General features: G+C 39.2%; 1 protein-coding gene across 2 annotated transcripts; it reads left to right on the forward strand.

Moving 5' to 3' along the window:
* Positions 1–2,207: 2,207 nt before the first annotated feature.
* LOC127556653 (zinc finger protein 665-like) lies at positions 2,208–23,383 on the forward strand. Of its 2 annotated transcripts, XM_051989927.1 has the most exons (5): positions 2,208–2,349; positions 4,123–4,204; positions 13,265–13,391; positions 14,002–14,097; positions 17,311–23,383. In XM_051989927.1, the coding sequence occupies exons 2-5, from the start codon at positions 4,172–4,174 to the stop codon at positions 19,686–19,688; spliced, it is 2,634 nt and encodes an 877-aa protein (XP_051845887.1). In that variant the 5' UTR covers positions 2,208–2,349; positions 4,123–4,171; the 3' UTR covers positions 19,689–23,383. The 2 variants fall into 2 exon arrangements, with proteins under 2 accessions (XP_051845887.1, XP_051845888.1); XM_051989928.1 differs by lacking the exon at positions 17,311–23,383 and having other exon boundaries at positions 14,002–14,192.
* Positions 23,384–23,846: the final 463 nt, after the last annotated feature.

Here is a 23,846-nt window from a genome sequence, read left to right on the forward strand (position 1 = left end):
TTTAATGGATCATCCTCAGTAACCCACCATTCTTTAGAAATATGCCACAAGTTACTCAGAGGAATGTGGTCCTGAACTGTTACAGGTGAAAATCAGTATTTGGGCAAGAGCTGGGAGGACCACCTTGGCCTCTGCTTAAGGGGGGATCCTTCTGACTCAGTTTCCCAATGGTTTTTCTTTGAATGAGAATCCACCTGATTATTCCTGAGTCTGGCTATAAGGTGGAATTATTACTGCATGATTGGTTGAAAACTGTGGCAATTACCTAAAAGTCAAACTGAGTTAAGGATGCTTTAACCTGTCATGTAGGTGCTCTCAGCTGAGACCTAAAGGACTAGTTTTGATGCTATTATAAACATGTGCGCCCTGCTTTTTCCTGTTATGGCAAGTTTCTATAATCAGAGCAAGTGGTAAATAGAAGCTATGAGCCCACTTCAAGTATGTAAGATCTTGCAGTTTTAAATCTGAAAATATGTAGTCATTATATCCTAAATAAGTAAGTAAATGAATATTTGGCCTAGTCATTTTTCTGTTGCTAGATGCATATGTCTTTAAGAAATAAGAGCCTTTTTACCCTGAATATTGATTCAACTCTATGCCCCTTTCCAGCTTGAAGTAGCCATGATTCCCACAGAAGATTGAGATCTCCGATCCTTCTCCCTACAATTCCATCTCCCCAAAAGACAGAACGGGGAGGAGATGAGTTCAAGCTGAGGATCTACTAAGCTAGCTAAGAAATATGGAACCTAATATTTTTCTTATTATCCTCCTCTTTGGGCCAGGTTTATTGTATTCCTTTGTTAGTCTTATTCCTTTCAGGTTACAAGTTAATTTAAAAGGAAATGTTAAATGAGAATAGTTACTTTTGAGGAAGATCAAAATACAGATGAGAAATGTGAGATGATGTTAAAAGGGTTTGAAGAAGGGGAAACAGAAAAGATGTGGAAACCAAAACCTTATTAAAAAGGAAATGGGGGAATTGTGAGAAATACTGAGAAGTTAGGTTTCCACCGAATGTTGTAAGCTTCAAGGTAATGTAAGATACCACTTGTAAGTACCACTGAACAAGGGCTTTTGGGAATATGAGAAATTAAGAGAAGGAAGGTTAAGATTTCCCGGAACAATTAAGTTACAATCTCTCAGAAGCCTTGAGCAAATAAGGCATTGGGGAGCTGAGAAGGCACTTGTGGACTCAATCCATCAGAAAGAGTCTTGTGGTTTGGAGAAAGCCACAAGCTTCCTAGTAAATAGAGCTCAAACTAGTTGGGGTCAGTGGCCTAACTTGACCAAATCCCTATTTCTGTACTTAATAGGCCAAATGAATAAACCCACTGTGGGAGTTTTCTGCCGTTTTTGAACATGAGATGTATGAGGAGGGAGGGGGGACATGCTTATACATATTTAGGGGGAACATACAGTGGGCTTCTCAGAAAGTTTGAAACCTGGAAGGGAATGGATCAACCCATTCTCTGAAGGGACTGCACTGAACTACTAAGCATAAAGCTTCTCTCACTTCATGTGGGGCTCCTTTTTCCAGAAGAGGAACTGGGCCCCACTTCTGGTCACAAATGTTAAGATTCCTTAAGATTCTTCTTTAATAAATTTTCTTCCATGTCTGATTTTCAGTGTCAAGTGTGTTTCCAACCACACGATGGGGCAAAATTCTGGGGTTACATGGAGGAAATCCCGCCCATACCTTCTTATCATTTTCACGGTGTTGTCTCAGAGGTTATTCCGGGGATTAGTAGGTGTTTGGCATATAGTAGGCGCCTAATAAATGCTTGTTGCTCCACTGCATTATTTCCACAGATTCCCAGAATGCACCACCACACTCTGGGCCAGGAACTTTATCCCTGAGCTCTTGCGGGTGAGGGAAAAGGCTCCCTCCCGGGTGAAAGGAGTCCCCAGCAGCAAATTCTGCCCAGATGGGCTTTTCTTTTTGCTGTTGGTTTTGGCTTGGCTGTGGAAAGGCGGGCCGTAGAGACCTCTGGGAAATGAAGATTTGCAACGCTCCCCTCCCCCGCATCAAGTCAAGAGCAGGGGTAGGAAAATCGGTCCTCGAGGCTGGGCAAGTAGCCAAAGTTTAATTAAGTACGCGCTTAGTTCTTGGTCTGTGCGCCTGCGCGGAGGTAGGCCGAGGACTACGTTTCCCAGAAGGCACTGCCGACATCAGACTCCATTTCCCAGAGTCCCTCGGAACGCGCCGGCGCTGCTCCATCCCCCTCGGCACCAAGCAGCCCAGTGCGGACCCTAGCGATTCGGGGGCTAGGCAGCGTTTGGAGGTGCACTGAAATTGAGGCTCAGTCGGGCCCTGGTGCGTGGGGCGTCTCGGAGGGGGCGAACGAACGGGTCAGTGCGCGGGCGCAGACACGCAGTCTCTGCTTGGGCTGGGACCGGGGTGTTTTGCATGCGTGTAGACGTGTGGATTGGGGGACTAGGGGGTTCCGGGGGACGCAGGCCTGTGTCCGGCGGGGGGAGAAGGTTAGGGGATAGCCAGGAGGTGCTAACCCCGCCGCACCGTCGCGCAGCTCCTGCCCTCTTGCCGCCGCCGCCGGGGAACGCCGGGTTTTGCGTGCGCGCTCCCCTTTCCCGCCTGCGAGGAGGCCTGCGTGCGCGCGTCCGTGGGCATCTCTGGGAGCCAGCGGGGGACCGCGCTGGGAGGTGCTCCGCATCTGCTCGGCTCCCGCCTCCGCGCCTTTACCCTGGCTGCCCCCGCCCCGCCCACGGCTGTCACGGTCTGCCTAGGCCCTTGGTGGCGCCCTCTCCACCTGTGTTTATTCGCGTTCTGAGCTCTCCCTCTGGGTGTCGGCTGACCCTCCGAGACCCGGGGAGGCGGGGGAGAAGCCCCGCACGCACTCCCTTCTGATTCCCAGCGGTGCCCCGAGGGCGGGGATTCCCTGCTTTCTGGGGCTGGCGGAGTTGCGAGGAGGGGGAGGGGGCAGGAGGGGAGGGACATCCAGCCTCCTGGGTCCGCCACGGGGAGCGGTCTGCCTCAGTGTCCTCATTTGTAAAGCGGTCCAGAGAAGGGAGTGAGGGACCCAGCGGCACCCTTGGTCCAGATCCGTGTGACCTAGGACCACGCCCCTTGCCCGTGAGGAAGGGTGACCCCCCCTCCCCTTCTCCAGCCCCCCATCCTCACGCACTTCGGGTTGGGGCTTGCACCCTGAGCTCCGGCACCCCCCTGTCAGGCTGCACAGGCTTCCTCCAGGCTGGGCTGCGGCAGAAGTGACAATCCGTGGCACTCCCCCCATCCCCGGGAGATGCCCAGAGCCGGCATACCTATGGTGCCTATTGTGTGTGTGTCCGCAGCTGGCAGGCCCGTTCTTTCAGGGAGCTGGGTAGTGCCTGAGGTAGACTTGTGTCTGCTGCATGGACCCGCTGTGCCAGGAAGATGTTAGCCAGTGGGGGAGGAGTGTTGTGGGGGTCTGGGAAAGGCTGGGGGCTGGGAGGTGGGGGTCTGATGCCAGAGGGACTGGGGAGCCCAGAAGGTTTGGGGGTGGCCACCGGACTGGAGCAACCCTCCCCTCCCCCTTTATGTCTCCTCTCCAATGCTGCATTTGAAAAACAAGGTGGCCACGTTGGCCCCTTTCCACTCACCAGGCTGACCTGTGAGGATGACCATGGGCCGGGAGCACCTGCTGTTGGGAAGAGGTAACCCCGACTCGGGGGCCTCAAGCCTTTGATTTGTGCTTTGTACTAAATTTGTACTTTGATTTGTACTAAATGCCCTGTCTGCAAAGTGCCAGAAAGGATGGGCCGACGTCCTGTCTACACCTGAGAATTAAAAGCATTTTATAAAATGATCTGTCCCACCTTCACCACCCGTGCGGTTCTTGTTTTAGGGATGAGGAGACTGAGGCAGGCAGGTTCCCTTCCCCCCAGATACTGGACTTGAGCACAGGCCTCTCCCAGAAGAAGCGGCTGAGATGGGAAGGAGCTTTCTCCTCAGCAGATTCAGAGGGGGGACGTGTTTCTTAGGGAGATGTGATGGACGGGGGCTCTGAAGGGGGGGGTCCGATGTGGGGGGGATGGAGAGGGGCCCCTCTGAACCCACTGATGTGCCCGCAGAGAGTGGGGGCTGCAAAGCGGAATGCCTCTGGTGACTCCTTTTTTGTCTCCTAGCTCCACTTTCTCAAGATCTGGGCTCTGCTCCAGGAGGGAGCCAGGAGAGATGGCGTCGGTGCTCCTGGCAGCCAGGTCCCGGGTGAGTAGCTGGCTCAGCTTTTAGGCCCTGATCACAGAGCCTTGTCCTGAGCGGATTCCATCACTCTGGGCTGAGAATCGGAACCCCAGAAAACCGGGCCAAGTGTCGCCCCAAGGGAATCCGGCCTGCCCCATTTAACCAGAGCCAACAAGCCCGGGAAGAGGTGCGCCCCCTGCCCTGCCCTCTGAGTCTGGGTCCCTGGATCAGGGAGCCACCTCCTTCCTGAACCAGCCTCCCTAGGGTGGTCTGCCTAAGAATCGACCACAGTGGGAGGCTCTCTTGTAGTGCCCGTCCTGAAAATGGGGTCAACCCTGGCCAGGGCTCCTGGCCCCCCGGCCTTCTGAGGTTCCTTGCCCCTTATTCTGTGTGCCTCATGTGTGCAGCTGACTTCTCAAGGGCAGGAGCAGTTTCGGGGTGTCTGCCTCTCTAACCCCAGGCTTACCACAGACTGACACATAGCAGGCTGCTGAGCGTTGGCTGAATGTTCACCTTACCCCCCAGGGGCTCAGAAATCACATCCGCCATTTTTTTGGGCACACCCCAAGTTTCAGTTTGTCTTGGACTTAAGGACTTGGTCTTTCTAAAAGGCAGTTAAGCTCTCCCTTCCTACTTTGCTGCATTTCAACTCTGTTAGCCATTAAAAAAAAATACATTCACTTCCAGTTCAACCACTGTTCTCCTTAACCAACATATACAAGCAAAACATTTGAAGGTTGTGTCTTTTCCTTTATAGATTTGACATTTTCAAATGTCAAATAGTCCTTCCTATGCCTGAATAATTCTCTGAAAGCCGGAGGAGATTTTAAAAGGATTCTGGGTTGGCTGTTTGGTGCACGTGTCATCAAATTTAAGAGATTAAGTGTCTGCTGCATGGACCAGCTGTGCCAGGAAGATGTTAACCAGTGGGGGAGAAGTGTTGTGGTGGTCTGGGAAAGGCTGGGGGCTGGGAGGTGGGATTCTGATACCAGAGGGACTGGGGACCCTAAACCTAAAGGGACATCCTTAATTTATAGTGGTCTAGGTAGGCCCAAGCTGTCAGCCAATTCAACACTATATAAGGGTTAGACCGGGGGTTCTTAGCCTGGGATCACCAATCCCCCAGGGCTCTCTGGATAATATTTAGAGGTTCCGAGTATTTGAACAAGAACAGAATATCTCTATTTCTAATAATCAGACTAAGAGTGAGTATTTCTTGTGGTTATAAATGTAGGCAACAAGACATTTTGAAGAGTCCATAGGTTTCACCAAATTGCGAAACATGTCTGTGATACAAAAAATAATAATAATAAGGGCTTCTGTGTTACAAGGGGCAAAAGGTGATGATTATTGTCCAGGACCTGTGAAAGGGTTTTAAAACTTAAGGCATGATTTCTCACAGATGAAGCCTACTCAGCTAAATTTCATTCTTTTTTCTTTTTGATTTTCCCCCTCCCAAGAGATCTCCTAGTAACATTCCAAAGAGATCTCATGCCCCTTGATGGAAGTAAATCTCACTCAAAAATTTTTTTGTTTCTTTTTGCAAGCCTCAAAATTTTAAATCCATTACATTTCTTAATTTTAATATAATGGGAAAAGATTCCTGTTTGGAGTCCGTAGAGGTCCTTGAACACTCAGTTTATTCAGACCATCAGTCCCACAGCATTCTTGTAGGACCGTGTAACATTTTTGTATTAATTTTCCATTTGCATCTTTTGTAAATAAGTCCTTTCTAAAGTCTACATTGCTATCAGTTTCAAACTTTGACACCTGTTTCTTGGAAGAGACATTTGAAGTGAATGAGTGGGATCATGTACACATGTGTTCTTTGAAAATTAGTAACTACTGATTAAAACTGAAATTAAAGGCATAAGGAATAAAACTTAAAGCCAGGAAAAAAAAAATCACATTAGACAACTTGGTTCACTAGATATAATAATAGTAAACATCTATTAAGAGCCTGCTTTTTGTCAGGCATTGTGCTAAAGCAATAGGGATACAAAAAGAGTCAAAAGACAATCCTTGTCCTTAAAGAGCTGATGGTCAAATCATAGTTGTGGAATATGTTACAGATTGAAAATTTATTTCCTCAAAACAGTTTTAGAAACTAACAGAATGTAACAGACTTAATGAGGCATGTGTTACATAGTGTAAGTTGTAGGCTTAAAATTATCTGCCAAGTTGCTTTAAATTTTTGCTAGCTATTTTTCCCCCCCACTTTATGCCAAATCTGCTTTATTTTCCCTCATTCCTCCCTCAGGGGAAGAAATCGAAGATATCTACCTGAAAAAGAAAGAAAAATAAATTCCTTATATTGCCATGAAAGGCCAATTCTCACACTGGGCTGTGTGCAGTGAACACACACACACACACACCACACACACTCTTACACTTATACCCTGAGAATTTGAATTGTGGTGGATCATTGTGTTGATGAGAGCTCATAAGTCTTACAACAGTTATTATATAAATTGATCTCATAGTTCTGCTTATTTAATTCTTCATCATTTCATGTAAGTTTTTTCAGATGTCTCTGCCACTGTCGCGGCACAATAATATTTCATCACATTATAACTTGGTTAGCCATTCTTCAGTTGATGGGCATCTCCTGTCAGTTTTTAGTTCTTTGATATCACAGAAAGAACTGCAATAATTATTTTTATTTCCTTTTATCTCTTTGAGGCATAATGGTATTGTTGGTTTAAAGGGTATGGATAGTTTAGTAATTTTGAGGTATAGTTCCAAATTGCTTTTCAGAATGACTGGACCATTTCAAGTCATGAAAAAGTGCTCTAAAACATTGTTGATTGGAGAAATGCAAATTAAGACAATTGAAGTACTACTTCATGCCTCTCAAATTGGATAAGATGATAGGGAAAAATGATAAATGTTGGAGAGGATATGGGGAAAACTGGGATACTAATTAATAATACATTGTTGGTGGAGTTGTGAACTGATCCACCCATTCTGGAGAGCAATTTGGAACTATTCCCAAAGAGCTATCAAACTGTGCATACCCTTTGATCCATCAGTGTTTCTACTGGGAATATATCCAAATGAGATCTTAAAGAAGGGAAAGAGATTCACAAGAAGGGACCCACGTTCCAAAAATGTTTGTGGCAGTCCTTTTTGTAGTGGTGAGAAACTGGAAACTGAATCAATGCCCATCAGCTGGAGAATTTTTGAATAGGTTTATGGTATATGAATGTTATGGAATATTATTGGTCTTTAAGAAACGATCAGCAGGATATTTCAGAGAGGCCTGGAGAGACTGACATGAACTGATGCTGAGTGAAATGAGCAGAACCAGGAGATCATTGTACACGACAACAACAAGATTATATGATGTTCAGTTGTGATGGACGTGGCTCTCATCAATAATGAGATGATTCAGGGTGATTCCAATAGATATGTGGACAGAGCCATCTGCACCCAGAGAGAAGACTCTGGGAATTGAGTGCGGATCACAGCATAGCATTTTCACCTTTTGTTTCTTTCTCATTTTCCCCCTTTCTTATCTGATTTTTCTTATGAAACATGATAACTGTAGAAATATGCTTAAAAGAATTATACATGTTTAACCTATGGTGGGTTAGTTTCTACCTAGGGGAAGAGGAAAAGGGGAAAGAGGAAGAAAAATTTGGAATGCAAGATTTTACAAGGGTGAATGTTCAAAACTCTCTTTGCATGTATTTTGAAAAATAAAAAGCTATTATTATGGAAAAACAAACCAACAACAAACAGAATAGCTGGACCACTTACTATCCCATCAGTAGTAGGTTAATATGTTCCTTTAAAGCTCCTTTAGCATTTATTTTCCCTTTTTGGTCAACTTTGCCAATCTGATGAGTGAGGTAGAACTTCTGAATTCTTTAAATCTCCATTTCCTTAATTAGTAGTGATTTAGAGCATTATTTCATGTATGTATTGAAAGCTTGGGATTCTTCCCCTGAAAACTGCCTTTGACCATTTATCAGTTGGGGAATGGCTCTTATAAATTTGAACTAATTCCTTATATATCTTGGAATGAGACCCTTATCAGAAAAACTTAATAGAGAGGATTTTTGTCTCCATTTTTTTACATTTAATTCCATTGCTTTTGTTTGTAGAAAACCTTTTTAAAAAAATTTTATGTAATCAAAATTAGCCCATTTTACCTTTCTGTAATCATTTCTAGTCTTTGATCACAAACTCTTCTGGGTAATTTTTTCCTTGGTTTTCAAGGGAACAAAAAAAATTTGTTTATTATGTCCCCCTTTTGGTCTAACCTTTTTCATCTTGTTATGTCACTTCTCTTTGTTTGTTTGAGTTTTCTCATGAATAAAAAGGGGATAATATTAGCGCCTGAATCCAGGATTGTTGTGAGGATCAAATAAGATCTTAATTAGAAAACATTTAGCATAGTACCTGCCACTTGGCAGTCACTGTAAATGTTAACGCTTGTTGCTGTTATGTTGCATGCAATGTTGGTCTATACCTAGTTTCTGCCAGACTGTGTTTCAGTTTTCCCTGTAACCCTTCTACTTCTCAAGTCTTTAGAAATAATTTGCTTTTCTGCATTTCATCGACATCAGGTAGTTTTTGGTAATTACTGCTGTGTATCATAATTTAAGATCCATAAGGGCCAAACCCTCATTCTTCTACTACTACCTGTATATTTATTTGTCCAAATGTTATTTTGTCTATGTAAAGTTTTTTATAATTTGGTTGGTCCGGCACTAAATGTGCTTGAGACGTCCAAGTCCTATTACATGAGAGTAGGCTAAAGGAGCTGTGGATGGCTAGCCAGAAGAAAAGGGATGTGTGTATGTGTGTGCACGTGTGTGTGTGTTGGGAGTGGGGTGAGACTCACGTGGATTCCTCTCGCTCTGTGGGATCAATGGGTAGAAATTGCAAAAAGGAAAATTTAGTTTTATGTTTAAAATTTATTTTAAACTTGAAATACAAAATAACAACAACAATAACAAATTCTCATGCACACAACAGAACTTAAGAGGGGATTCAATATAAAACAATAAATTTCTGTTTCAAGAAAACCTATTTAATAAATATTGCACAATTGTTTTCAAAGCTGCCCAGCTTTGCTTCCTTGTTGGTTTTCTTTTGTTCTCTGCTGTTCATGTTTTACTTTTTTCCCCCTCCTCTACACAAAGAAGACTACAATTAAGTGTGGGTGTATATACATAGTCATAGATATCTGTGAACATTCACATATATGTAAGACTATACTATGCTTATTTCCACTGTCATCTGTTTCTCTGAAGATGGATAGCCATCTTCTTTCATATTGAAGTCTTTCCATATTTTTCTAAACTTATCATTTTCTAGTTTCCTTCCATTGCAGGATTCCAGCTGAATCACATCCTATTTGAGAGATTATCAGTGAAAGATTTTCCCCCCTAATTTTCTGCATTTTTTCTGTTCTTGGTTACAATGATTTTTTAATTCAAGATTTTAATTCATAATAATCAAAATTATGCTTTTTATACTTCAATAATGTTCTCCCTTATAAAGTCTGGCACTTTTTCTAACTTGGTAAATTTAATGATTTCAGATTGAGTAGTTAGGTAAAATTGTCATTTAAAAAATTATATTGGCTTTACTTATCCATGAACAATAAATATTACTTCAATTATTTAGATCTGACTTCATTTACATAAAACATGTTTTATGTGTATATTCATATAGTTTCTGTGTCTGTTTTGGCATTAATGCACCCAGATATTTTATACCATCTAGGTATGTTTTAAATGGTCTAAAACTATTGAATAATACTGACACAGTGTAGGTCCTCTATTTTTTCATTTTAGTTAAATCAATTTTTACTTTAATTTTGTCTGACATTATTACAACCCCTGCTTTTTTTTACATAATAAATTCCTGACTTTGTGTGTCTCTCATTTTTATAGCATTTTATGAAAGTAACATTTTATTGAATTAATATTTTAATCTGCTCAGTTTTTGTTTTATGTGTAAATTGATCTCATTCACATTCTAAGTTATATTTACTTTTATATTTTCCTCTTTCTTATTTTCCCTCTTTATCTTTCTCACTCTACAATCCTCTCCTGTACTTCTACATCCTTCCTACCTTGCCCTTTTCTTCCTTAACTTATTCATCTTACTAAGAATTCCTGTTATCCTCTCCCCACCCCATCCTGTACACTTTCTTATTTATTTCTGAATTTTAGAAGACTTTTGTACCCTCCTACACACACACACACACACACACACACACACACACACGTATTATATATTATATATATATTTTTTTCTCTCTTTAACCCATTCCTGATGAGAGGAAGGTTTTAGCACTACCTTCCCTCCACTCACTAGCTTCTTTTATATTTATTTTTCCTTTTTCATCTCATTTGTATAAAATAATTGCTCTTTTTTATCTTTCCCTACACAATATTACTTTTTTTTTGAATCACATCATATTCAGCTCAGCCCAAATCTTTCTTTCAAACTCATAAAATAAGTCATAAAAGAACTGATGTTTTCTTATATAAGAAGTAAATGATTTGCTCATACTGAGGCCCTTATAATTAGTCTTTAATGTTAACTTTCTATTTCTCTTGAATATTACATGTCAAATTTTCCCTTATATTCTGTAGCTTTTGTCACAAATATATGAAATTCTTTCTGTTACTTAAATATCCTTTTTTTTTTTTTTTTCATTCAGAATTATATTTAACCTTGTTGGATAAGTTGGGTTTGGTCATAATCCCAGCTTTTTTGTTTTACAAAATATAGTATTCCAAGACCTACCATTCTTCAACATAGTAACTACTACGTCTCCTACAATTCTTAATGTAGCTCCATCATATTTAAATTGTTCTTTTCTCCTTAACTTGGAGGCTTTGAAACTTGACATATTTCTGTAAATTTTCCGCTTGGGATCTGTATCAGGGGATAATTGGTAGATTTTTTTCTATTTATGTTTTGCCTTCTTGTTCTAGAACTTAAGGGCAATTTACTTGATATTTTCTTGTAATGTATGAAGATAATTTTTTATAAATCATAATTTTCAAGCAGTCTATTCTTATGTTATTTCCTTTGGTGTCTTTTCCAGATCAGTTTTTTTTTTTTTTTTCCCAATGAGGTGTTTCACATTGTCTTCTATTTTTTCTTTCTTTTGATTTGATTTTATTATTTGTATTTTAGAGCATCAGTTGCTTCTCTTTGCCCAGTTCTAGATTTCAAGGAATTATTTTCTTCCTTAAATATTTGATTCTTCATTTCAAGTTGACTGACATGTTTTTCATAATTTTCTTGATTTTTGTGGATTACTCTTTATTTTTTTTCTAATTTCTCCCCATCTCTCTTATTTGATTTTTAAAATCCCTTTTAAGTTCTTCTAAGAAATCTTTTCATGTTTTGGCACTATTTGGTGTATCCAGGTCCTTATTCCCATAGTTAGCTGTCTATGGTGGGATTTTTTTCTCCTTTGCTTTCTCATTTTTATTTGTTTTTCTGTTTTATTTTCTTTTTAGCATCTAATAGTTCTGGTCCCGCCCAAGCCTCAGGTGGTCCTGCTGTTATTTTCTGAGGTCTGTTCCCCACTACTGCCCTCACTACCCCAGACTGAAGTCGGGGACTCTGTGGACCTGCAGGTACCCCCAGCTCCCAGAGGGTTCCCTCCCTCCCCCATCATCAGCAGCCCGGTTCAGGAAACTCAGTCAGGGGGACGTTTGTAGGGCTGAAGCTGCCCCCTCTGTGGCTGCTCCAGGGCTTCTTGGTGGATGCTGTGGAGTGGCTCTGGCCAAACCTTGGCCCCGGAGGCCAGATCTCCCTTAGGGTCTTCTTAGGTTGTCTTAGGGGAGCAGGTGCTTTAGCCTGGCTTGGGTTGTTTCAGCCATTCTACATTCTCTCTGAGACAACGTTCTATCTTTTGTCTTTGGAGGAAATTTGAGTCAAAGATTTTCTTCCCAGAATCCTTTCTCTAGCCTGATGGCTTAAACATTTTTCTAACAGTTTTTGTTAAGTCATTTTCAGTCGTGTCCCATTCCTCATGGTTCCATTGGGGTTTTCTCAGCAAAGATACTGCATAGTTTAGCCATTTCCTTATATTACAGATGGGGAAACTGAGGCAAGTAGGGTGAAGGGACTTTCCCAGAGTCACAAAAGTAGCCAGATTGGAACTTGGGAAGATGAGTCTCCATAGCACCACCTAACTGCCCACTTTCTAAGAATGAGATCTAAGAATGGAAGGGGCTAATTCAGTTGTGAGGGGTTACTCCCTCACAATAATACGTGAAATTTGTTAATTTAAAGGTATTATTCTTTAAAAAAAGTAAAATAAAAAATCGAGGTGGCCAGCCACTAACAGTGTGTCTTTGAGGCTATTCATGTGAATCTCTTTATTTTCTTGTTACAGTATCATGTGACATACTTTGTATCTTCCTGAGCATCTGTGCTCATAAGGTCATCAAAAGAAGGCATCCTGGGCTTTGACAGAGGGGCCTTGAATGAGAAAAGTAATGGTCATGGGTGAGAGAGCAGGGTCACATTACTGGTAGAATAGGGGAGCCGCCTCCTCACCTCCACCCCCCATCCCTTAAATGTAGCTGCTTCTTTGCTTTCTAATTTTGCGCCAAACTTGGAGATCAGTGATGGTGATTACTATGATGTAGCTTTTAGGAAGTTAGCTATGTATGGTATGATTTCAGTGTTATATATTTGATCATATAGATGATTTTGGGGGTGTTAGAGATTTTTTGGGGGAATTCACAAATAAAATAAATTTTTATTTTACATTATAAATATACAATAATTATATTTTTTATAATCATAATAATTTATAATTTTATAACAAAATTAAAAAACAAAATGAATTTGACTTGGAGCTCCCTTTGGTGGCTGGTTTGTAAGGATGAGTTGATGGAATTATGTACAGTAGTCTGCATGGCAGAGGGCAAGTGACTAAGAATAAGGAGGGTTTGGTAAATATTTGACAAGGAACATATAAAACTCTTCGTGCCCTCCCAAGACGCTTTGCACACATTTTGCCAGCTTCTTGGCTCTGTTATGGTTCAGATGATGTGGTTGGTCTCTGGATGAGTAGAAATGTTTGTGTTTCAGAAATCATTGACATTCAAGGATGTGGCCGTGGACTTCACCAAGGAGGAGTGGAGACAATTGAATCCTTCTCAGAGAAATATGTACAGGGATGTGATGCTGGAGAACTACAAGAACCTAGTTTTCCTGGGTAAGGAAGTGTTCCCCTGGGAATCAGTCCCTGGGGGTGTCATGCATTCTCACTTACCAAATTTAGGCTGTGGAATATCTGAATCACTCCGCTGAGTTTTAGTTGAGTTTTAAGAATGGTTTAAGAACCCATGTCATAGAAGGAGCTGTCAATTCTTGAGGGCAAACAAAATGTTTCAGTTCCTCTAGTGAAGACTTTTTAAAAAGAAAACTGGAAAGCTTGTGTTTCTCCTGTGTAGCCTCTAAAGCAACATCTTCCTCATTCTCTGGTTTCCTCCAGGTCTTAGTTTGCACTGTAGACTTCCAAGGTTGTGAAGGGTTCCTCTTAACAACTAGTGAGTCAAATGATCCAGTTTTCTTTATGAGCCTAATTCAAATCCTACCCCAACCTCTGCAGCCTCTTTCATCTCCCCCTTCTCCCCCCCCCCCCATATTTCTTAAGATACTTAGTATATATACTTAGCATATAATACTTAGCATCCTATGGAAGGCTTCAGTCTTCCACACTCTTCCTGATCCTCTTTTCCTTAAGGAGAAAAAGAGTTGTGAGATTGAAATGTGAGATATCCTCTATTCTCAGCACTTTTCTCCATTTGTTTCTCTGTGAATAGGGCTTTTAGGTTCTCAGCCAGATGTGATCTCCCAGCTGGAGAAAGGTGAAGTGCCATGGATACCTGAGGGAGAAGTACCCAGAAACCCTTGTCTAGGTGAGTGACTATATATCCCTCCCTCTCCTCACCCAGGATGTACATGACGTCTCTGACATGCCTTAATTTTTTATTACTATAAATTATTTTCTTGATGTCTCTATCACTTCATATTTCATACCAGGTCTCACGAAATTAAGTCATTGTCATTTCTGATTTTACCTTTTTTACGTACATCCTTTAATGTCCTTCTTATGTGATGGTTCCCTCTTCTTGAATGCTTAGTTCAGTTCAATTCTGTAGACATTGGAGATTGGCTTTTGGTCTTATGTTCTTGTTTTTTTGATATATCTTAGTATTTTCTTTTATTACATTTTTTGTGATCATTTTGTACTTTGTTCTGCTTCTACTCACGTCTCAATTCCTGGAGATCCTCCCCAAGTTCCCTTAAATTCTTCAAAACCATTGTTTCTTACTATACAATAAATTTTTTTCCCCCTCAGTAGTATTTTATCTTTCTAAATACATGTAAAGATAGTTTTCAACCTTCATTTTTGTAAGATTTTGAATTCCAAATTTTTTCTTTCTTCCTCTCTACCTTCTCCCCTCCCTAAGACGGCAAGCAATCCGATATAAGTTAACCATCTGAAATCTTTTAAACATATTTCCATATTTGTCATGTTGTGCAAGAAAAATCAGACTAAAAGGGAAAACTCATGAAAAAGAGCAAACAAAAAAAATGAAACTACCATTCTTCCATCCACATTCAGTTTTCATGGATCTCTCTCTGGCATTTTCCATCTAAAGTCTATTGGAATTGTCTTGGATCATTGCATTGCTGAGAAGAGCTACCTATGTTCATTGCAGATGATCATCACATGTTCTTGCTGTTTCTATGTATTCTGGTTCTGCTCACTTCACTCAATATCAGTTCATATAAGTCTTTCTAAGCTTTTTTGAAATCAGCCTGCTCATCATTTCTTATAGAACAATAATATTCCATTATGTTCATATAACTTATTCAGCTATTCCCCAACTGATGGGCATCCAATCAATTTCCAATTCCTTGCCACTACAAAAAGAGCCTGAACAATTATTCTTAAGCAAAAAAAAAAAAAAAAAAAAAAAAAAAAAAAAAAAAAAAAAAAAAAAGGAAAAGGAAGGAAAGAGTCATTGTAGTATTTAAGAAAAAAATATACAAGAGAATCAAAGGTTGAAAAGGAAGCCCAGACAAGTAGAACAGCTTTGAGAGTAGCATGTTAAATTTGTTGCGCACACACACACACACACACACACACACACACACACACACACACACACATATTTTTTAATAAGGTGTAGGTAGTAAAGACTTGCTATTTCGTAAGTGATCATGTTTTCCTGTTCAGTATATGAGCCTCTTTTGGTGTTATGGATAGATTTTTTTTTTAAGTGAGACATTTAATTTAAAGAGGAAAAAAAGTCCATTTCATTGCTGTGGCTTAAGTTGTTCAGCTATTCCCCAAGTGAATGTTTCTTTGTTTTTATCAATTTGCTACTACAAAAAAAAGTTTGTTAAAATTATTTTCTACAGTCACTTTGCTCATAAATGGCAGAATTGGGGCTTAAATCTAGAACATCAAACGTCAAATTCAGGACTAATCCATTATGCCACAGTTTTAATGTTTCTTCTTTACTTCAGAAATGCTTCAATAATGGATAAAAGGAAGGGAAAAGAATAGGCATTTTCTTAGTGCCTGTTAATGTACATTAATAGTATAATATATAGCACCATCCTAAGCCAATGATATTGGCTCATTTGATCCTCATAACAACCCCAGAGGCAAAACCCCCATTTTACAGTTAAAAGAAACTGAGGTAGATAGATTAAGGGACTTGCTTAGGATCAAACAGTTAATATGTGGTTGAAGTCAGATTTGAACTCGTCTTTCTGACTTCAGGCCCATCTATCTTCTTTACATATCTGTTTCTTCCATAATTGTAAAGGATTTGTAATACTGTTATCTCAGAGTAGGAAATCATTTGTTTCATCTTCTCACCTAATGCAAGGCTTCACTCTACAATAATTGCTATGTATACATCTAGCCTGTTTTTAAATACTTAAATAGGGAGGAGACACCACATTAGCATATCAAATTCCATTTTGCATTAATAATTTAATTAAATATTAAATAAATTAATTAAATGAGCTTCCCTTATGTCAAAATAAAAACCTTCTTGTTTATGACTAGTTTTGTTGTGTCCTTTATCAAAACAGACATTATTTCTATTTGGTTTCCTTGAGAGCCTTTCTGAGCTATATCCTTCTGGCTATACTTCCGAATTCATTTACCCTTTCTTTAGTGATATCATTTCTAGTTCTTCACCATTCTGGTAAATTCCTCTTCACCCATTCCAGATAATTAGTGTTCTCTTCCATGTGTGGTATGCAGAACTGAATTCAGAATTTCCAGTGTAATGTGATTTGTAACTGTCTGTGAGTTGGACACCATGTCTTTTAATGAACTTTTATCATTGTGCTCATTAACCTTGCTGGATTATAACTCGACAGACAGATCTTCATTTTGTCCACATTTTCACAGTGATATCTTAAAAAAAAAAAACTTGTTCAAAGTATCTGCTATCTCTTAACCAATTAATTATAAAATTTTGTTATTAAAGGGAAATAGAGATTTGAAGGTTTTGGAGCATCTTTTTTTACTGACTGTGCTAGTTGCTTGTAGGCACTGCTTTATTTTCTCAGTACTTACAAAATCATTCATCAGTTTAAGATTAGCATTTTATGAGAAATTGCCACAGGTTTGCCAGTTCATAGTTTGTAGAACCACTTTGTTTTCCCTGATGATTTAATTTTTGTTATTGTTGTTGCCAGTAATGAGCAGTGATTCTAAAAATTTGTAGAAGACTGAATGTGGTACATGGTTAGGTAAAAGGACAAGACAAGAGAAAAAAATGTAAGCAAATGTTAATTATTTAGCTTTGTAGAACTAACCTTTGTTTAAAGCAATCAGCTGCTGGTTGAGCTTTTTATCTCATAATAATATATTTGTTTTGTAGTTCGCACATCAGTGTTCTTTTTCCTTTATGGAAAGCAATTTCTGTGTTGTCTCTCAGAGAGCCATGAAACCCTTGAATGTAATAATATGAGTGGAAGAACCTTCCACCACAGAATAAATCTGCATATAAGAGAATTCATGCAAAAGAAAAGTCTTTTGAATGTTGAGAATGTGGGAAAGACTTCAATAACTTTTTTGTTGTTGTTCTTTTCTTTAGATTCTCTTATTCAGAATACTAGGCGTAAAACCAGAGAACCAGTTCCAAAGCATACTGTTTCTTTGGGAGAAACATCCAAAGAGATACTTATAAAGGATAGCCCTTATAATGCCATTTTGGGAGATGATTGGGAATGTGATGTCAAGTTGCAAAGGGAGACGAGTAATCAGCAAAGAAAGTCTAAGAGAATAACAGTCACCCATGAAACCAACACATTTGGGAAAAATTTCGATTCAGATTCATCACTTGTTCCAGAGCAGAGAGGTGCCACAGAAAGAAGTCTCCGTGGGTGTGGAGGAAGTGCAAAGACCTCCAAGCAGTATCCGAACATTCTCAAGGGTCATAAAATCTCTGGCAAGAAACTTTCGAAATCTAATAAATACAGGAAATCCTTCAGTTATCATTCAGATCTCATTCAATATCATAGAAAACTTACTGGGAAGAAAACATGTGAATGTAGTGAGTGTGGGAAAGCCTTTAGCACTAGGTCGGCACTTAAAGGACATATAAGACTTCATACCGGGGAGAGACCCTTTGTGTGCAGTGAGTGTGGAAAAGCCTTCATTCAGAGAGCAAAACTGAATGTACACAAGAGAATTCATACTGGAGAGAAACCCTTTGCTTGTCATGAGTGTGGAAAAGCCTTCAGATACTCAATAAGTCTTACTGAACATAAGAGAATTCACACAGGAGAGAGACCTTTTGAATGTAAAGAATGTGGGAAAGCCTTTAGGCAGAGCTCAGCACTTAGGAGACATCAGATAATTCATACTGGGGAGAAACCCTTTGTGTGTAATCTGTGTGGGAAAGCCTTCATAGAGAGTGGAAAACTTACTGCACATAAGAGAATTCACACAGGTGAGAAGCCCTTTCAGTGTAAAGAATGTGGGAAGACCTTTAGCTACATCTCATCCCTTAGAGATCATTGTAGGTTTCATACTGGAGAAAACCGACACGAATGTAATGAATGTGGGAAATCTTTCAGTAGAAGCACATCACTTAAAGGCCACCAAAAAATTCATACGGGTGAGAAGCCCTATGTGTGTAATGAGTGTGGGAAGGCTTTCATAGAAAAGGTAAGACTGACTGAGCATAAGAGAATTCATACTGGAGAGAAACCCTTTGAATGCAATGAATGTGGAAAAGCCTTCAGCCACAGCTCATCCCTTCGATATCATCGGAGACTTCATACCGGGGAAAGACGTTACAAATGTGGTGAGTGCGGGAAATCCTTCAGTGCAAGTTCAACACTTAGAAAGCATCAGAGAACTCATACTGGAGAGAAACCTTTTTCCTGTCCCGAGTGTGGGAAAGCCTTCATAGAGCGAGGGAGACTTACAGAACATATGAGAATTCATACTGGAGAGAAACCTTTTGAATGTAATGAATGTGGAAAGGCTTTTAGCTATACCACTAGTCTTACAGAACACCAGAGAATTCATACAGGAGAGAAACCTTTTGAATGTAGTGAATGTGGAAAAGCCTTCAGCCAAAGTTCAACACTTAGGACACATCAGTTAACACATACTGGAGAGAAGTCCTTTGAATGTAATGAATGTAAAAAAGCCTTCAGTAGCCGATCATCCTTGAAGCTTCATTGGAGAATTCATACAGGAGAGAAAAAGTTTGAATGTAGTGAATGTGGGAAATCCTTTATAAGAAGTTCATCGCTTATGAAGCATCAGAGGATTCACACCGGAGAAAAACCATTTGCGTGCACTGAATGTGGGAAAGCCTTCATTGAGAGAGGAAGACTTAATGAACATATGAGAATTCATACGGGAGAGAAACCCTTTGAATGTCATGAATGTGGAAAAGCCTTTAGTTACATAGCAAGTCTTACTGAACACAAGCGAATTCATACTGGAGAGAAGCCTCTTGAATGTAACGTGTGTGGAAAAGCCTTCCGCCATAGGATAGGTCTTACGGCTCATAAAAGAATTCATACAGAAGAAAAGCCTTTTGAATGTAAAGAATGTGGGAAAGCCTTCAGTAACAGCTCAAATCTTATGATGCATTGGAGACTTCATACAGGGGAGAAGCCCTTCAAATGTAACGAATGTGGAAAAGCCTTCAGCAATAGCTCGAACCTTAGGACACATCAAAGACTTCATACTGGAGAGAAACCCTTTGATTGCAATCAATGTGGGAAAGCCTTCAGAGAAAAGAGACAACTTACTCTACACAAGAGGATTCATACTGGAGAGAAACCCTTTGAATGTAATGAATGTGGAAAAGCCTTTAGTTATCCCACAAGTCTTACTGAACATAAGAGAATTCATACTGGAGAGAAACCCTTAGAATGTAATGAATGTGGGAAAACTTTCAGTCACAGCTCATCTTTTAGGAATCATAAAAAATGTCATATTAAAGAATAAGATCTAGGAAGCAAAATGAAAAACCTTTCTGCAAAAAATTTATGTTTTAGAGAAATCAAGGGAAAGTAGCATGTGGGATTAAAAAAAAATTTTTTTTTTTATTTAGCAATAGCACATTCTTTAAGAAACCTTGGACAAGAACTTGGGGATCATAATCTATCTCATACCAGCAGAACTAAGGTACTTGAAGACAAGGACCTATTTGTGAGATATATATATATATATATATATACACACACACACACACACATATATATTTTTTTTGTGGGGGTTACCCAGCACTTAGCACAGAATCTGGCATTGGTAGATGCTTGACAAATGCTTATTGAATGCCTAAGTAAGAATCTGTCATACAGTATGATTGAAAACTATGCTGCATTATTTGCTTGAAAATTGGACTCCAGCATTCAAAGTAGATAGGCCCATTCAAAGTCCTTAACTTTTACTCCAGCTATAGGATCCTGTAACAGAAGATCTCTGAGAGACTCAAAACCAATGAGGGTTGGAACAAGTGATATGGCAGATATAACAACATGGGTTTAAGAAAGCTTTTATATATTTTTTTCCTTAAAAAATAGATGCCCATGAGATTGGACTTAGAAGTTGAGAGCCATGAACTTTCCCTGGAGAAATATCTGTTACGAATGTAAGGTGACTTGATTGGAAGGAACCTAAAATAGCATTTTTTTTTCCTATTGATAACAGAAAATGAGAGCTAAACTTCAGTAATCCAAAGATTGTCCCCTGTGGACATAGGGTTTTTCTCCAAAGAATCTGGTTGATTCCTAATGACTTTCAAGCTTAATTTCACAGATAGCTGGAATTTTGACATGGATTTGAAAAAGCTAGAATTCTCCTATTTACGAAACAAGTACTGGGGATATTTGTCTAATAGACACATGGGTATCAGCCTCCTGACAAACGATTACGAATATTTCTATAATTCCACATTAAACCTATTCTGTGTGTGTAGTGTTGTGACACATGCATCTGAGTTTGTGGTTCAAATGTATATATCAATCAATGTATTTAGAATTACTTTAGCGTAAGATTTATTCTCCTTTTCTTTACCAAGCTACTACCAAATGCAAAATACTTAGAAAATTATCAGCCTTCTAACTCTACATATGAAGAGAAAAGAGGGCTACTTGTTTTTGCAGAAAGTTTCTGTAAAGTTAAGACAATTGGAACTGTAGACTCAGCACTTATAAAGATTTATTTCCTCATGTGTAGCCATGTTTCTATGAGCTGAGAACAAATACTCCATTTTCTGTTTAAACAGGAATTCTATAGCTCTCTTCCGCAAGAATAGTCCAGTTCAAATCTGAGCAAGGTATTTTTAGTATTCAGTCTTATCCTTTATATATTTCAAATGGCAACCACTTCTAATATTCTATCGCTGTATTATTTACTATCAGAAGTTATTATTAAAACTTAGTTTCTCATAAAAAAATAGTTATTCAGTGAGCCAGTTCTCAGTTCAATGAACCATGATTTGCATACTTCATTGTGAATCATATTGTCTCTTAACTGTTTAATAAATATGCTTAATATTTTCATATCTTTTCAAAAAACAATTTGTTAGAATGTTATTGAACATAATCTGCCAAGATGCTTTATTGTTGAAAAGATCCAAAATTCATAAGACTTGGAATGTGTTTTATAATAAAAAGCTAAAAAAAGTGAGCTATAGGAATTCACTTTCAAATATATTTGGACCTTCAACAATAGTCATTGACTAAGTAGCCTGGGAGCTTTGACACATTGATTTCAGTGAGGGATGTGGGTGTGTATATTTTGAAAATGCAGCTTTGAAGTGCAGAATTAGCAAGTAAAGATACCAGACTAGCAGAGCAAAGAAATTAAATAGTTTTAATAATCCCAAAATCAAGATTAAGTTAAGACCATGATAGAAAAAGGTATTAATGCAGATTAACTCTTAGAATGTTGCTTAAGAGTTCTGGGAAGTGATTTCCCATGGGGATGGAGTAGGGTTCATAGCCAGTGTATGCAGAGGTGAAATTTCGGTTTGAGTCTTCCTGGTGCAGACTGGCTCTACCTACTGTTCTCTCCTGCCTGTCTGTATAAGATAAACCATTTTAGAAAAGTGGGCCAATGCAAATTTGTCAGTCTAAAGGTTTTATTCCGGAGCTTAATTAAAATTTGATGATTGAATCTGGAAAGCCTGAAGTTCCTATCAATGACACGTAATTGTTTTATTATTTTCTCCCTTGGTTCAGGAACTTTTCTGTAACTGCTAAGTGACAAATGCTTAAACTTAGAGCTTTGGGCTCACCCAATTGAATGAATATGTAATAATAAACATTTTTAAGATAAGGAGTGGCTCTCCCCTCTTCCCCCAACTCCCAGGATACCACCGTCAGAGAGAAAGTCTAGCTCTCTGAGGACATCAAGATCAGAGCACATCTTTTAGAAAGTTTTAATAATAAGATTTGAAGGTCTTAAAAATTTGATAAATTAAACCTGTAAAACCAGCATTGATGGTTTGACCTTTTGCAATAATGAAACTCACTAAAAGCTCTTTGTTTGCTTTGGCCTTTGAATTACATGCTTCTGGTGTCTGAGAAGAATAAATTAGAAAACAAACTATTGTTAAAAGTTAAAGGATGGGGTGAGTACTAATGTAGCAGCAACTGGCTAATAAAGGGAGGATGATGGCAGGTGAAATTGTAATCATGGTTCTGACTGGCCCATCACCTGTTCAGTTCATTCCAGGAAAGGCTGGGCCAGTGATGGACTACTGGCAGGACTTCTGAAACTTCAATGATTTCTCTTCCTTCATCACCTAGTTGACCATCAGTTTGACTATTGTATCCTTTAGTCAATATGGAGAAATATTGTATAAAATCACATCTCCAAAACTAAGTTTTATCCAATATCAAAAACAGGATCAGAAGATTTGCACAAGGTCAGGATTATTTCTATAATGATGTCACAATTTTCCCTTTGTCACATATTCATGGTGCAAGAGTTCTATTTGCAAGGGGTCTTTAATAATCAGTGTCGGGTGAACTTCTGATACCTTGTTTAAATGTGAAAAGACTTAATAATCTTGGGCTGGGACCAAAAAAATACTAAGAGATGTCCTACAGTGGGTTAAAACTCATTATTGAGATGATGTAAAATGGGTAGGACGTTTTTGGGATCATCTTAAGATACATTCTAGGACAAGGGATAAAGGTGGCTGCCACACAAGTTATGTCATAAGTTGAAAACCTTTAGTAGCATCTGAACATCAGCTCTGTTGGACCGGCAATCTCACTATTACAGAGTGCTTGGATGGATGACAGCCAGCTTTATCCTAGATCAGGGGGCTTTTACTTTTTATGTCATGGGCTATAAAACCCTCTGAATATTTTTATGCTTTAAATGCCTAATATTACAAAGGAAACCACTATATTGAAATAATTATACAAATGAAAAAAATATACAAACCCATAAGAACCCTTATAGCATAGAAATACTCTCCCCTTTATACTTTGGGCTCTAAAGGTTTTGTGCAAAATGTAAGAAACTTAGAGAATCAAAGTCCTGTACCCAAACTTCAGAGATCCAGTAGGATCAGGGGAGGGAGCTCTGTCTTGATTTTTGTTCAATGGCAGCTGTTGATGTCCTTTGCCTGCAACCTGCTTTATTATCACTATTGTTTTAAGTAAAATTGCTTTGTTTTCTAACTGTGTCTATTTCTTGTGATATCTTGGACTAGCCATTGTCCCTCTTTGTAGTTCACAGGAGGTGAGGAATCAATAAACTGAACTACTGGGTTGAAAACAGGTTTTTCAGAAAATTGTGCCATAATGGCTAAAGTGAAAGGCTGTGTACCCGTGTCCTGCTCACTACTTCCATACAGTTAAACATATATCCAAAAAAGAGATGCGGTTATAAAATCCTAAAACTTCTTTTAAAAAGGGGGAGGGAATACAGCAGAGTAAATTAATGAAGATCAAGCAAAACTGCTAATAAAATGAAGTAATACTACGGGCTAATAAACTTGTGGGAGAAATCTTCACAAGAAAATATATTTTTCAGTAACTAGGTTTCAAGAAAGGAGGGAAATAGCATCATATCCAGTTCCTAGAGCACTTAGAATTGGAATCTAAAGAAAAACTAAGGAAATTAGAGCTTTGGTTTCTTTTG

The sequence above is a fragment of the Antechinus flavipes genome, chromosome 3, assembly GCF_016432865.1.
Source record: "Antechinus flavipes isolate AdamAnt ecotype Samford, QLD, Australia chromosome 3, AdamAnt_v2, whole genome shotgun sequence".
NCBI classification, from domain to species: Eukaryota; Metazoa; Chordata; class Mammalia; order Dasyuromorphia; family Dasyuridae; genus Antechinus; species Antechinus flavipes.

Excerpts from the sequence above, each read along its gene's own strand:
- LOC127556653 (XM_051989927.1), top strand. The coding sequence starts at position 4,172 with ATGGCGTCGGTGCTCCTGGCAGCCAGGTCCCGG. Across the intron at positions 13,392-14,001 it reads CAAGAACCTAGTTTTCCTGG|GGCTTTTAGGTTCTCAGCCA; the intron begins GTAAGGAAGTGT and ends CTCTGTGAATAG. Across the intron at positions 14,098-17,310 it reads ACCCAGAAACCCTTGTCTAG|ATTCTCTTATTCAGAATACT; the intron begins GTGAGTGACTAT and ends TCTTTTCTTTAG.